Genomic DNA, 12229 nt, shown 5'->3' with positions numbered 1-12229 from the left:
GAATAAAGCCAGAGATATTACATCTATGGCGCATTAATCAGATTATAATCTACAAGGCTACTACTTACAGATTATCTACTATTATTACCTGTCTTTTTGACATACAAATAAATTAAATGCATTCTCTGCTCCCAAGAAGTTATCATCATCTAGAATCTCCACTGCGCTCATCCAGTTGGGGTTAAAATCCCGGGCAATCTGTAGAGATAAAGAATAAATCTGTGCTACAAATATACACAACATACAGATGGAAACATGCAAAGGACACGGTTGGTTCAAAACCAGATTCCGTTTTTGACATACATCAGGCCACGTACAGTTGTCTTACAGTTAACAAAAGAACCAGACATTTTATATAAAGGCACTTTTAGCATACAAGAAACAAGGGAAATATTTTTTTTTTCGTTTTCTTACAATCTACATCCCCATGACAAAACTTCCTGTCTGTGCTCTGGCCTTCTTCAAGCTCGTCTTGGAGGCATTTTGTGAATCTAAAATACCATTCACATCAATATCCTCATAAGCGGCTTGAACATTGGCAGTTAGAGGGGTATTCCCATAATCAATATTTATTCCCTATCTAAAGTATAGGTTATAAATATCTGATCGTGGGTGTCCAACCGCTGGGACCCTCACTGATCCCGAGAAGGCACTTAATTAGTATAGCAGGGGCCGAACATGCGCAGTACCGCTCCAGTTATATGATGCACACAGGGGTGGCCAGGTAAACGCGTTCTTGGGATTAGTGCGGGTCACAGTGGTCGGACCCCCACCAATCAGGTATCCTGTGGATAGGTGATCGATATTGATTATGGGAAAACCCCTTAAAGTGTGTACATTGATTCTCAATGTACACACATACATATAGATTATGGGAAAACCCCTTTATCACCTATCCACAGGATAGGTGAAAAATATCTGATCGGTGGGGGTCCGACCACTGTGATGCCCACCAATCCAGAGAACATGTTTACCTGATTTGGATCCATACAAGGTCTTTATGACTAAGACTCAATAAGGCAAGAGCACAGGCAGGAGGAATGGACCAGAGTGCTGAGAAGCTGCAGATATATTAGGGCTGCAACGTTTTTTTTTCACGTTTCATGTGCTATAGGCATACAGCGCTATTTTTTTCCTGTCAAAACAGGGCACACAATCCTGAAACCTGACAGACCCTACTAGCAGTCAATGGGGTCAGCCAGTCGATCTGGTAGAGTGTTGTTACCTCCTCAAAGTTTCCTTCCATTGGTTTGTAAGCTAGTAGCAGCACCGAACGCATTAAGTCCCCCACCAAGATGAAATCACCCTTGGTTTTCAAATATAAAGCCATGATATTGTTGTAATGGTTGCATTCTGTACGCAGCTCCTTTTCTGCTGTCCATTCATACAGACGGACCTGTGTAAAACAACAAAAAAAATCAGTTGACTCGATGTAACTCAACAATAGTGCCATTTAGTAAATGTAGGACACCCATGTTACTCATCTAAATCTCACCGTGCTGTTGATGCTGGCCAGTAGCTTTCCATTAAATTCAACCATCGAGTACACAGCTCCCTTAACTTCCTTCTCTGCAACAGTCTGCAGCTTTCCTGTAGAGACCAGCAGTTGTATTCGTTTAGTGGCACACATTCTCAAAATAGTTTATCCCCATTTACAAAACCATCATTTAATTTTTATATGTGGCATAGAATACAACACTTCTCGCTCGCACACACTAGCAATTTGACAAAACTGTATTTTTCCTACTGCCCTTGTTTATAAAGTCAAGCTATTTCTGATGCTACCCATTCACGAGAATGAAAGTTTAAAGGGAAGGTGTCACGATTTTTTTTTTTTATATGTTATTGCTTTTAGTATGTCATTAAAATATTTTTTATTTATTTGTGTTGTACTTTTTTCTTTCTTTTTCTTCTCTATGGGGGCTGCCATTTTTTTTTTCATCTCTGTATGTGTCGATTAACGACACATACAGAGATGGAATACGGCACATACATCCCCATAGAGAATGCGAACGTGAGCCGTTCCATTCACTATAGCGTACGCCGTCTGTGTGGGAACAGCGCATGCGCCGCTCCCACACAGTCCAAAAGGAAGGTCTTCGGCCGAGCGACATCCGGCGCCATTTTCATGTAGACCGGAAGCCGCGGCCGGACAGTAAGATGACTACTTCCGGTCGCGGCTTCCGTCCATATGTTCAGAAGCAAGGACTAGGAGCGGAGGAACAGTGGCGGCGGCAGGAGCAGGTAAGGTGTGTGTGTGTGTGTGTGTGTGTGTGTGTGTGTGTGTGTGTGTGTGTGTGTTATACTGTGTGATTACCACTGTATATAATCCTCCTACACTTGTGCATTCGCTCAAAAAATGGCGGCACACAGTGTAGGACGTTTGAACATTCAACCCCCTCCTTTCTACTGGCACTAGCCAGGATAAAGGAGGTGGGATTGTTTGAGGACACTAGAGCGAGTGTGTCTTCTCCAATTTTGCAGCATAAAGCAATGTGGTTGCTTTACCACATGCCAATGCTGCAATTTTGGGAATTGCTCCCTCTAGTGACCAGCACATGGAAATGTTATAAATTAGAATCTAATTTATAATATTTCCTGACTTGTGAAAAAATAAAAAAAAATTAGAACAATGTGTCATCATTTATGCACTAACAGTTTAACTAAAAAAATATATATATATTTTTCTAGCGACACAGTCCCTTTAAGTGGCTATAACATCCTTAAAAGGGGTCGTCTTGTCATGATAACCCCAACTGCTTTTTATAACAATGACAGCCCAGCGATCAGATGACCGCTACGGGTCCAGCTTCTGCAACTCCAGGTAATCAACTCTGATCGCCACGAGAAGTTGCAGCTAGCCATACATTGAAATGCAGTGTTGGTTGGCCATGTAATAGGTGACCGGGCAGAATTCACAAAAGTGTGAGTTCCTCTTTGTTAGCAGCTCTCAGCTGCGGCTAATGAGTGGGGTCCCTAGATGGGACCACCCCCCATGATGTCAAGATGCTCTAATAGGGACATGGAGTCTTACTGAGATATCCCCCTGTAAATAGGATACATCTAATGAGTACACAGCATAGAAAGGAATTAGCAAATTGCTCCATTAGAGGACTGTTAAGGAGTCCTCTAAATTCTCAAAAAACATTTGTGGGTTGTTTTTTTTTTCAATTAATTGTTCTGAAAACATACGAAAAGCTCTAAAACCTTCCACCCATTTATACATGAAAGAATTTGTCTTTTCTCACCATCAGAATACTGGAAAACCACAATCCTTCCTTGCTTTGGTTCTGCCTCATCTGGGTACACCATGGCAGTTCCCACAATGAAATAAGTGCTTGGATCCTTTCCCAGTTTGCAGGACACCAAGCTGAGTGTGTACTCATTCTGCAAGAATTGATGAGTGTGCAGGACTAAAGAGAAAAAAGAAAAAAAACAAGAATAAGCTTCGATGACAGATAAACAATTGTCAGCTTTTCAGAAATCTGTTTCACTTACTACCTTCAAATGTGTGTTGATCTATGATGAGAAGATTGTGGACCTCTATTTCTTCTCCAAATGAGGTTTCATGGGGGGATGTACTCCCTGAAAACAGCTTACTACTGCTTACACTGGAAGAGAGGGCCTAGTAGATAAAAAAAACATGTTTTGGAAAGTAGCACAAAATGGCAAAATAAAATAGGCAATCATTATACTCTTCAAAGCAATAACACAAAAATAAAGTAGAATAAAAAAAAATAAAAAATTCAATATTTTTTTAAAAGGAAACCCAAGTGAATAGGAGCAGAGCTGCAGTTCTGCGGCACGGCCACTATGCAATGTATCGAGCCAACTGCTTCCCGCTCTGTACACTGCATACTGTGCAATGACATCAGGTGCCCAGAGGCAGCCATAGAAGCTCATCGATACGGGGTCCGGGTGTCAGACCCCCACCATTCGTATACTGATGACCTATCCGGTAGATAGGTAATCAGTCATCCGGTAGTGAACAACCCCTTTAAGGCAGCCGCCTAGCAACACTCCCACCCCCAGAAATGAACCTCTACTATCTGTTAAAGACCAGCACGATCAACTTAAATATTACAGAAATTATGGTCGCACATATTGACAACAGAACTTCTGCCCCCCCCCCCATTTAGCAGGGGAAGGTTGAAGTTGGGGCGTTTTATTTAGTAAGGACTATTACATTTCAGCAAGGTTTTATAAAGGCTTATTTATTAAATAATGAAAAGTTCCACAATATTCCAATAAGCCTTCTGTATGCATTCAGTAGTAACATTCATTGTTTACTGCCAGTGGCTAAAATTCTGTCCATGGTCATGTGATGGACACACAGGTGCACAGCTCGTTACAGTATCCTCGCCACATCTTCTAATGAGTCGTGCACCTCTGTGTCCATCACATGACCGTAGACAGAATTTTATCCCCTGTAAGTAAACGATAAAGGTTCCTATTGAATGACAGCAAGCAGAGATCTTGAAAGACGAGAGGAATTGATACAGGAAGTATATTAGGATATTGTATAACATTTTAATATAAAAAAAAATAATATTTCAGTATATTTTATATACGGAAACCCTTTAAGGTTTTTTTCCAGCGTAGTGTAGGAAAGAATAGACGGGGGAACCGACAGGAGGGACATTGCCTTGTTTTTACAACAGTCAAAAATATTGATCCACTCGCGGTTATGCTATATAGATAATAAATATTCATACGTCACATACAGTAACATGTATAAATAACAAGTCACAATGTCGAATATAGATCCAGTTAAAACAGACAATCAGACTTCTGATCACCATTGCTCTAATATAAAACACTGACAGTAACATCTCCCCTCACCTGGGTACTGGCACTAGGTCGGAGTGGCGAGCTGCCTCCACTAGCATCTTGCACCTCGGTTCGGCTGGAGAGCACTCCAAAACATTGAGATACCTCCTGATAGCAAATCTTCCTGCAATAAACAAGACAATGAATACCTTTGAGTGTGTATGTTGAGGTGAGAACTTAAAAGCTATCTACATCTCTGAAGGACATATATATATATATATATACACACACACACACACAAATCAATGTTTTACTTTATTTTAGACAACTTTTGAATTGGGTTTGATTAAAAAAAAAAGTTTACTTTTTGAGATACAGCTTCTATGCATTCTGGATTCTTTCTTGTGGTCAAAGCCGAATCCATCAGGTCAGTGGGAGACGCCTTCGTTAATATCTATCACATCTAAGTTCATAATGTGATCGACAATAGCTAAATCCTGCGTGCCTGAGACACACAGGACCATTGCTAACCAAAGCGGTCAGTCCTGCCCGCAAGATACAGCTTCTATGTATACAGGAAACATAGAAGCCCTCTCAAAAGGTTAACTTTATTTTTTTTTATTAAATGTACTAAAAAAATAAAAAAAAATTGCCTTCAAAAGGTTTACATATTCTTTAACCCCTTGACGCATTGTCACATAAATTTACGTGATAAGCGTCATATGGAAGAATAGAGCGCGCTCTTGGGCTGAGCGAACTCCATACGCTGTGGGTGTCAGCAGTGTTTTACAGCTGACACTGGGGACTAACGGCCAAGAACAGCGATCGCGCTGTTCCTGCCCGTTTAACCCTAGAAATGCTGCAGTGAATCGCGATCGCAGCATCTGAAGCGTTAGAGAGGGGGCGGTACCCTCCGACAGCTCATTGGCACCCCCACACCAAGATCGGGGGGCGCCGGTGGTGGTCATGGCAGCCACAGGGGCCTAGTTAAGGCCCCCAGGTCTGCCTTTGGTCTGTCTCTGGCACGGCTTAACAGAAACCTGTAAAAATGACAATATACTGCAATATATTAGTACTATAATTTGTATTATTACTAGTGAAAAAATATATATATTAAAAGTTCAAAAAAAAAAAAACTTTTCCCATTTTTCCTCTAAAGAACCGTAAAAAATAAAAAAAAATAAACATATTGGTATCACTACATCCGTAAAAGTTTGAACTATTACAATATAACATTATTTATTTAACTTGCACGGTGAACGCAGTAAACAACAAAAATGTAAACCGCCAAAATCGCTGTTTTTTGGTCACCTTAGTTCGCAAAAAAAATGTCATGAAAAGTGATAAAAAATTTGTACATACCAAAATATGGTACCAATAAAAACTAGTTTGTCCCGCAAAATATAAGCCCTCCCACTGCTCAATCCACGGAACAATAAAAAAAATTATGGCTCTCTAAATGTGATGAAACAAAACCGTTTAATTTTTATCAAAAAGTTTCCTTTTTTTAAAGTAATAAAAAAAATAAAAATTTTTTTTTTATACGTTTGGTATTACCGTAAATCGTATTAAGCCGCAGAATAAAGTTAAGTTGTTGATTTTACCGCACGGTAAAAGCCATAAAAACGAAAACCAAAAAGCAATATGGGAATCGCAGTTTTTTCCAATTTCATCCCGCAAATAATTTTTTCCCAGTTTCCCAGTACATAATATGGTACTTTAAATGGTGCCATTAGAAACTACAAGTCCTCCCGCAAACAATAAGCCCTCACACTGCTCCATTGACGGGAAAAATAGAAACGTTATGGCTCTTGGAACACGAGGAGTGAAAAACAAAAACATGAAAAATGGCTCGGTCCTTAAGGGGTTAATACATCATGTCAACTGTCCTCGCCCCTGAAAACCCACCTAGGAGACTCAGAAAGTGGAACCGTTCGGATATGAAGCTTTTGTATTTCATCAATAGTGCCAATGGTAAGGGTGCTGTTATTCGCTAGGGCCAAACTGTAAATGAAAGAAATAGGAATATAAGGTATAAAACAGGTTACACAAAATAAAATAGAACGAAGAATGTTCTTCCCATCTTATGACATAGCTAAACGCATGACTTGCCTATCCGGATACCCCTCAGAGTTCAGGGGGCACATATAGTTCACCTCTTTCAGGTTAACATTGGAGAAAACCAGCTTATGGTTGCTGCTGTAAATGACTGTGGGCCGGTCAGAACAAGCAAATACATTTGTTGTGGACAGAGAACGGAAAGTCCTCAAAACAGTGGGCTGTGTCCCCAGGGTCACCTTCTTTCGGTCACTCAAAAGACCTGAGAAATGAAAGGGATAGGAATTCAGTTATAGTGACTGGTTACTTCATGTATCAAACGTTTCCAATGCAAAACCTGCAGCAAAAAAACACTTCAAAGTGGCGCTGTTTTTTTCTCACGCCCACTGATTTCAATGGAGGTTCAGAGGCGTAAACCGCTCCAAGAAAGGGCAGGCCGCTTTTTTTTTTCTGCAAGCAGTCAAAAGCTACCCAGGAAAAAACGGCTTTGCCTCCCATTGAAATCAATGGGGGGTGGGGGGAGAACTCAGTTTGCACGTCACAATCAGAGCCGAGAATACTCTGTGAACTGTGCCTTTGGGTCAATAAATTTCTTCAACTGTCCCATTGATTTTAAAGAGGCCCTGTCACCAGATTATAAGTGCCCTGTCTCCTACATAATCTGATCGGCGCTGTAATGTAGATAATAGCAGTGGTTTTTATTTTGAAAAACGATCATTTTTGAGCAAGTTATGAGCAATTTTAGATTTAGTTTCTCAATAGACAACTGGGTGTGTTTTTACTTTTGACCAAGTGGGTGTTGTAAAGAAGTGTATGAGGCTGACCAATCAGTGACCAATCAGTGACTAATCAGCATCATACACTTCTCATTGTTCCAGCCCAGCTTCTTTCTCTGCACAATCTCACTGTGCTGTGGATCATGCTGGGCTGGAACAATGAGAAGTGTATGAGGCTGATTAGTCACTGATTGGTCAGCCTCATACACTTCTTTACAACACCAACTTGGTCAAAAGTAAAAACACGCCCAGTTGTCTATTGAGAAACTAAATATAAAATTGCTCATAACTTGCTTAAAAATGATCGTTTTTCAAAATAAAAACCACTGTTGTTATCTACATTACAGCGCCGATCACATTATGTAGGAGATAGGGCACTTATAATGTGGTGACAGAGCCTCTTTAAGGAGGCTTGCTGTAATACATAACACAACTTCATTCAGTTGAATAGAACAGATTTTTAGTTGCAGAAAATTTCTGCAACAAATCGGCAGTGTGTGAATCCACCCTTGGGCTACGTTCACGCAGGATGGATACGCTACGTAAAAGGTACACTGCGTACGCAACCCAAAAAAAAACGCTCTAAATTGTGATGTTTTTCGGCTGGAATGTCCACTGCGGAAAACCCTCTGACATTTTATACCGTGTGTCCACTGCTGCGGTGACATGGGATGAAAACATCATCCCAGAAGGCCGGCCTGGATGAAGCACAGAATTCTGGGAATCGCAGCTTTTCTACCGCAAAAACACGCAACCTTTACCTCCCCATTGAATTCAATGGAGAAAACGCGCAACACAAAAGCAGCGATTACGCAAAAACAACTGACATGCTGCTGATTAAAAAACGCTCATCATTTACGCAGCGTGTGGATGAGGTTGGTTCAAATCTCATCCACTTTGCTGCTTCTGTATTACGCTGTGGATTTTCTGCAATGAAATCCGTTGCTGAAAATCTTCAGTATTTACGCTACGTGTGAACTTACCCTTATAGAGATGACACGTACCTGTTTCTGTGTTTAGGCTAAAGTAGAAGAGAGCACCGTCCCCAAGTGCACACAGCAGGTAGTGACTGTTTTCAAACGACGTCATGAGGATGGACCTTGGGATAATCTCTAAAGAAGAAAAAAAACAAATAAAATAAATAAACACACACACACACACACACACACACACACACAATACATAAGAGAAAAGATCCCATTCTGCCCTGGATGATTTTAATTAATTTAATGCTGGTACCTACCATGCACAGGTATATGTAGGATTAGTCCCAGTTCTGGGTGTAATCTGCATCTCCATAAAGCTTGTCAGCAGAGGGAATCGTGAAGTGAACTAAAATTTCCTGCTAGGCGCCGCGTTGACTCTGGACTTGATATAACACAGTGGAACAACACCAGCTGATGACATGGCCCCCAAACCATCACTGACTGGAAACTTCACACTGGACTGCAAGTAACTTAGATTGACGCCTCTCTACTCTTCCTCCAGACTCTGGGACCGAGATTTCCCAATGAAATGCAAAACGTACTTTTATCTGAAAACAGGACTATGGACCGCTGAACAACAATGTTGGTCCACTGTGTTATATCAAGTCCAGAGTCAACACAGCCGGTACCAGGAAACTTTCGAGCACTTCATGCTTCCCTCTGCTGACAAGCTTTATGGAGATGCTGATTTCATTTTCCAGCAGGACTTGGCACCCGCCCACCCTGCCAAAGGTACCAATACCTGGTTTAATAACCACAGTATCAATGCGCTTGATTGGCCAGCAAACTCGCCTGACCTAAACCCCATAGAGAATCTATTGTCAAGAGGAAGATGAGAGACACCAGACCCAACAATGCAGACGAGCTGAAGGCCGCTAGCAAAGCAACCTGGGCGTCCATAACACCTCAGCAGTGCCACAGGCTGATCGCCCCCATGCCACGCCGCATTGATGACACCTCAGCAGTGCCACAGGCTGATCGCCTCCATGCCACGCTGCATTGATACAGTAATTCATGCAAAAGGAGCCCCGACCAAGTATTGAGGGCAGATACTGTACATACTTTTCAGTAGGCCAACATTTCGGTATTAAAAATCATTTTTGAAATTGGGCTTATATAATATTGTCATTTTCTGAGATACAAAATTTTGGGTTTTCATTAACTTACCATAATCATCAACATTAAAAGAAAAATATGCTGGAAATAGATCACTGTGTGTAATGAATCTATAGAATATACGAGTTTCACTTTTTTAATTCAATTACTGACAAATTAACTTCTTCATAAAATTCTAATTCATTGAGAAGGACTATATATAAATACATACAAAATAATAATATTAATCTTCTCCCTGTACAAGTTCCATTTTGACTTACCTCCACCCAGCATCTCTTTATGTAATAACTGAAATCCTGGTAAACTAAGGATACGCGCAGAGATATCCGTCCACAGGCCAATTGCGCAAAGTGTGGACATCGCGTCACTGCCACCCAATGGAGTAATATCTAGACAGGCAACTTCATGTTCCATTTCAGTACAACTGTTGGTAGAGAAGATATTTTAAAGCGCTCATACAACTGCCTTATCACAGAACTAGAGCGCCCCTACAACTGCCTTATCACAGAACTAGAGCGCCCCTACAACTGCCTTATCACAGAACTAGAGCGCCCCTACAACTGCCTTACCTGATCTGCTTCAGCTCCCCAGGGTGGATTTCCAAGTAGTAGAGGACTCTGCCCACTGCAAGTAGTACTTGGCGGCTGTTGCAGGAACACACACTGACTTTACGACCTTGTGGCTCTTTCCATTCACTAACCAGGCTTTGTGGGTCCTGTGATACCAGTCGGACTGATGCTGATGTGATCTGAAAAAAAAAAAAACATACATTTTAAACACAATAGGTTACTTTTAAAAAAAAAAACACTTAACATTTTAATATGTGCAAGTAAAAGAATATTAACAATGACAACATTTGAGATCAGCACTATAATAAACGTAATATTCTTATGTCTTTTATCATAACCGTATACAAAGGCTCTGTTCACACCTGTATAGAGAATTTCGCTAGGACCTTCCATTGCACAGGTGACAGGTGACAATTGACAGGTGCCATTGAGACTAGATAATCAATGTACTGATTCACCTCTCAGTCGTTTTAATGTTATTGCTGTATGTTAATGCCTTAATCGTTATAGCATAGGCAGTAATAAGTGCATACCTACATATGTCCAAACAAAAGGGGATCTGGAACGATAGCCCCAAGGTACTTTCTAGGCCCCCAGAGCTAAATGTAGAAGGGTTTCTGAGCCCAATTAAATGCAAATAAAAGGTGGAAGATCCCTTTGATTATGAAGACGTTAAGCTGACCATACACTTGAGATAGATGTGCGCCGAACGATCGTTTGGCTGACAGCTATTCCTTCCAACTCCCCCATACAGATACACACTGATGATTTCAACAGGGAGAAGTGAGAAAGCCGCTGCCAGACTCTTCTGGCATCGGCTTATCTATTTGCAAAGAAAAGGCCCAGGCATGTTGAAATTCACCATACACATGGGTTTGGCCAACATGCGTCTAATGTGTATGGCCAGCCTTACTATAGACTGTGGCAATCAAGGGGTTAAATCTCTTATCCCAGCCATTACCATAAGATGCCACCTGTCAATCACAGGCTCCGGTAATCACATACATACATGTACGGCACTGTGTGTTGACTACATCCCACCCGTGCCATAAATGTATGGGGACAGTGCAGAGAGGTAAGTTACACATTTTAATTTCATGCTGCACATCTATATTGGGTATGTAAACCCGTCATCGATACCTGAATGAGCTGTTGATGTATCACGTTCCCACAGAAAAAGGTTTGCTGATCATCAACAAAGCCTGCAAGGTCGGTTTCCTCCACTTCTTCCCCCGACAAAGTCAAAACCCTGTAGGACAACTAGATGTTATTATGGCCAAATAAAGTCTGTGATATATTACAAGCTACGTAACCAAGCACTTCAGCTCGTAACGCACCTGGTCTGTCCCACAAAAGACAAAACTAACGTGTCATCTGTCTCGCGATTAGCAGCAACCCGGAGAGGCCACAAACCTGATGTAGAGCAGAAAAAACAGGGGGAAAAGAAGAACATCATTAAGGGGGTTTTTCCATCTTGGACATTTGGATATGCCAGAAATGTGCGATAGATGCACCTTTCTAGAACGGGGCCCCCCCAATTCCCCTTCTACCCTGCTAAGCTCCTGCTGCTGCCCGGCCACTTCCTAAATAGGTGGTCGGGAGTTCCGGAATCAGCGCAGCATAGAGAACTACACTGTTTGCATAGCTCCCGAGTTCTCGCTGTGCTACACTGTTTCCATAACTCCCATTCACATCTATGAGTTAAGGAGGCTCTGTCACCACATTATAAATGGCCTATATTGTACATGATGTGATCGGCGCTGTAATGTAGATTACAGCAGTGTTTTTTATTTAGAAAAACGATAATTTTTTACTGAGTTATGACCTATTCGCTTTATGCTAATGAGTTTCTTAATGACCAACTGGGCGTGTTTTACTTTTTGGCCAAGTGGGCATTGTACAGAGGAGTGTATGACACTGACCAATCAGCGTCATACACTTCTCTCCATTCATT

General features: G+C 41.3%; 1 protein-coding gene across 1 annotated transcript in view; it reads right to left on the bottom strand.

Moving 5' to 3' along the window:
• DDB1 (damage specific DNA binding protein 1) overlaps positions 1 to 12229 on the bottom strand; it is a 33204-nt gene that overhangs the window by 2122 nt on the left and 18853 nt on the right. The window contains exons 10-22 of the mRNA XM_075837678.1: positions 11613 to 11688; positions 11416 to 11524; positions 10276 to 10454; positions 9967 to 10130; positions 8609 to 8716; positions 6883 to 7090; positions 6679 to 6774; positions 4843 to 4954; positions 3502 to 3625; positions 3249 to 3413; positions 1496 to 1590; positions 1226 to 1396; positions 89 to 198 (exon numbers count right to left, since the gene is read on the bottom strand). Coding sequence (XP_075693793.1) covers positions 89 to 198; positions 1226 to 1396; positions 1496 to 1590; positions 3249 to 3413; positions 3502 to 3625; positions 4843 to 4954; positions 6679 to 6774; positions 6883 to 7090; positions 8609 to 8716; positions 9967 to 10130; positions 10276 to 10454; positions 11416 to 11524; positions 11613 to 11688 — 1717 coding nt within the window. The remainder of the gene's footprint in view (positions 1 to 88; positions 199 to 1225; positions 1397 to 1495; positions 1591 to 3248; positions 3414 to 3501; positions 3626 to 4842; positions 4955 to 6678; positions 6775 to 6882; positions 7091 to 8608; positions 8717 to 9966; positions 10131 to 10275; positions 10455 to 11415; positions 11525 to 11612; positions 11689 to 12229) is intronic.

This window comes from Rhinoderma darwinii, chromosome 9, assembly GCF_050947455.1.
Source record: "Rhinoderma darwinii isolate aRhiDar2 chromosome 9, aRhiDar2.hap1, whole genome shotgun sequence".
Taxonomy (NCBI): Eukaryota; Metazoa; Chordata; class Amphibia; order Anura; family Rhinodermatidae; genus Rhinoderma; species Rhinoderma darwinii.
The sequence above is the reverse complement of the archived record's forward strand: the minus strand, read 5'-3'. Positions and strand labels throughout refer to the sequence as shown.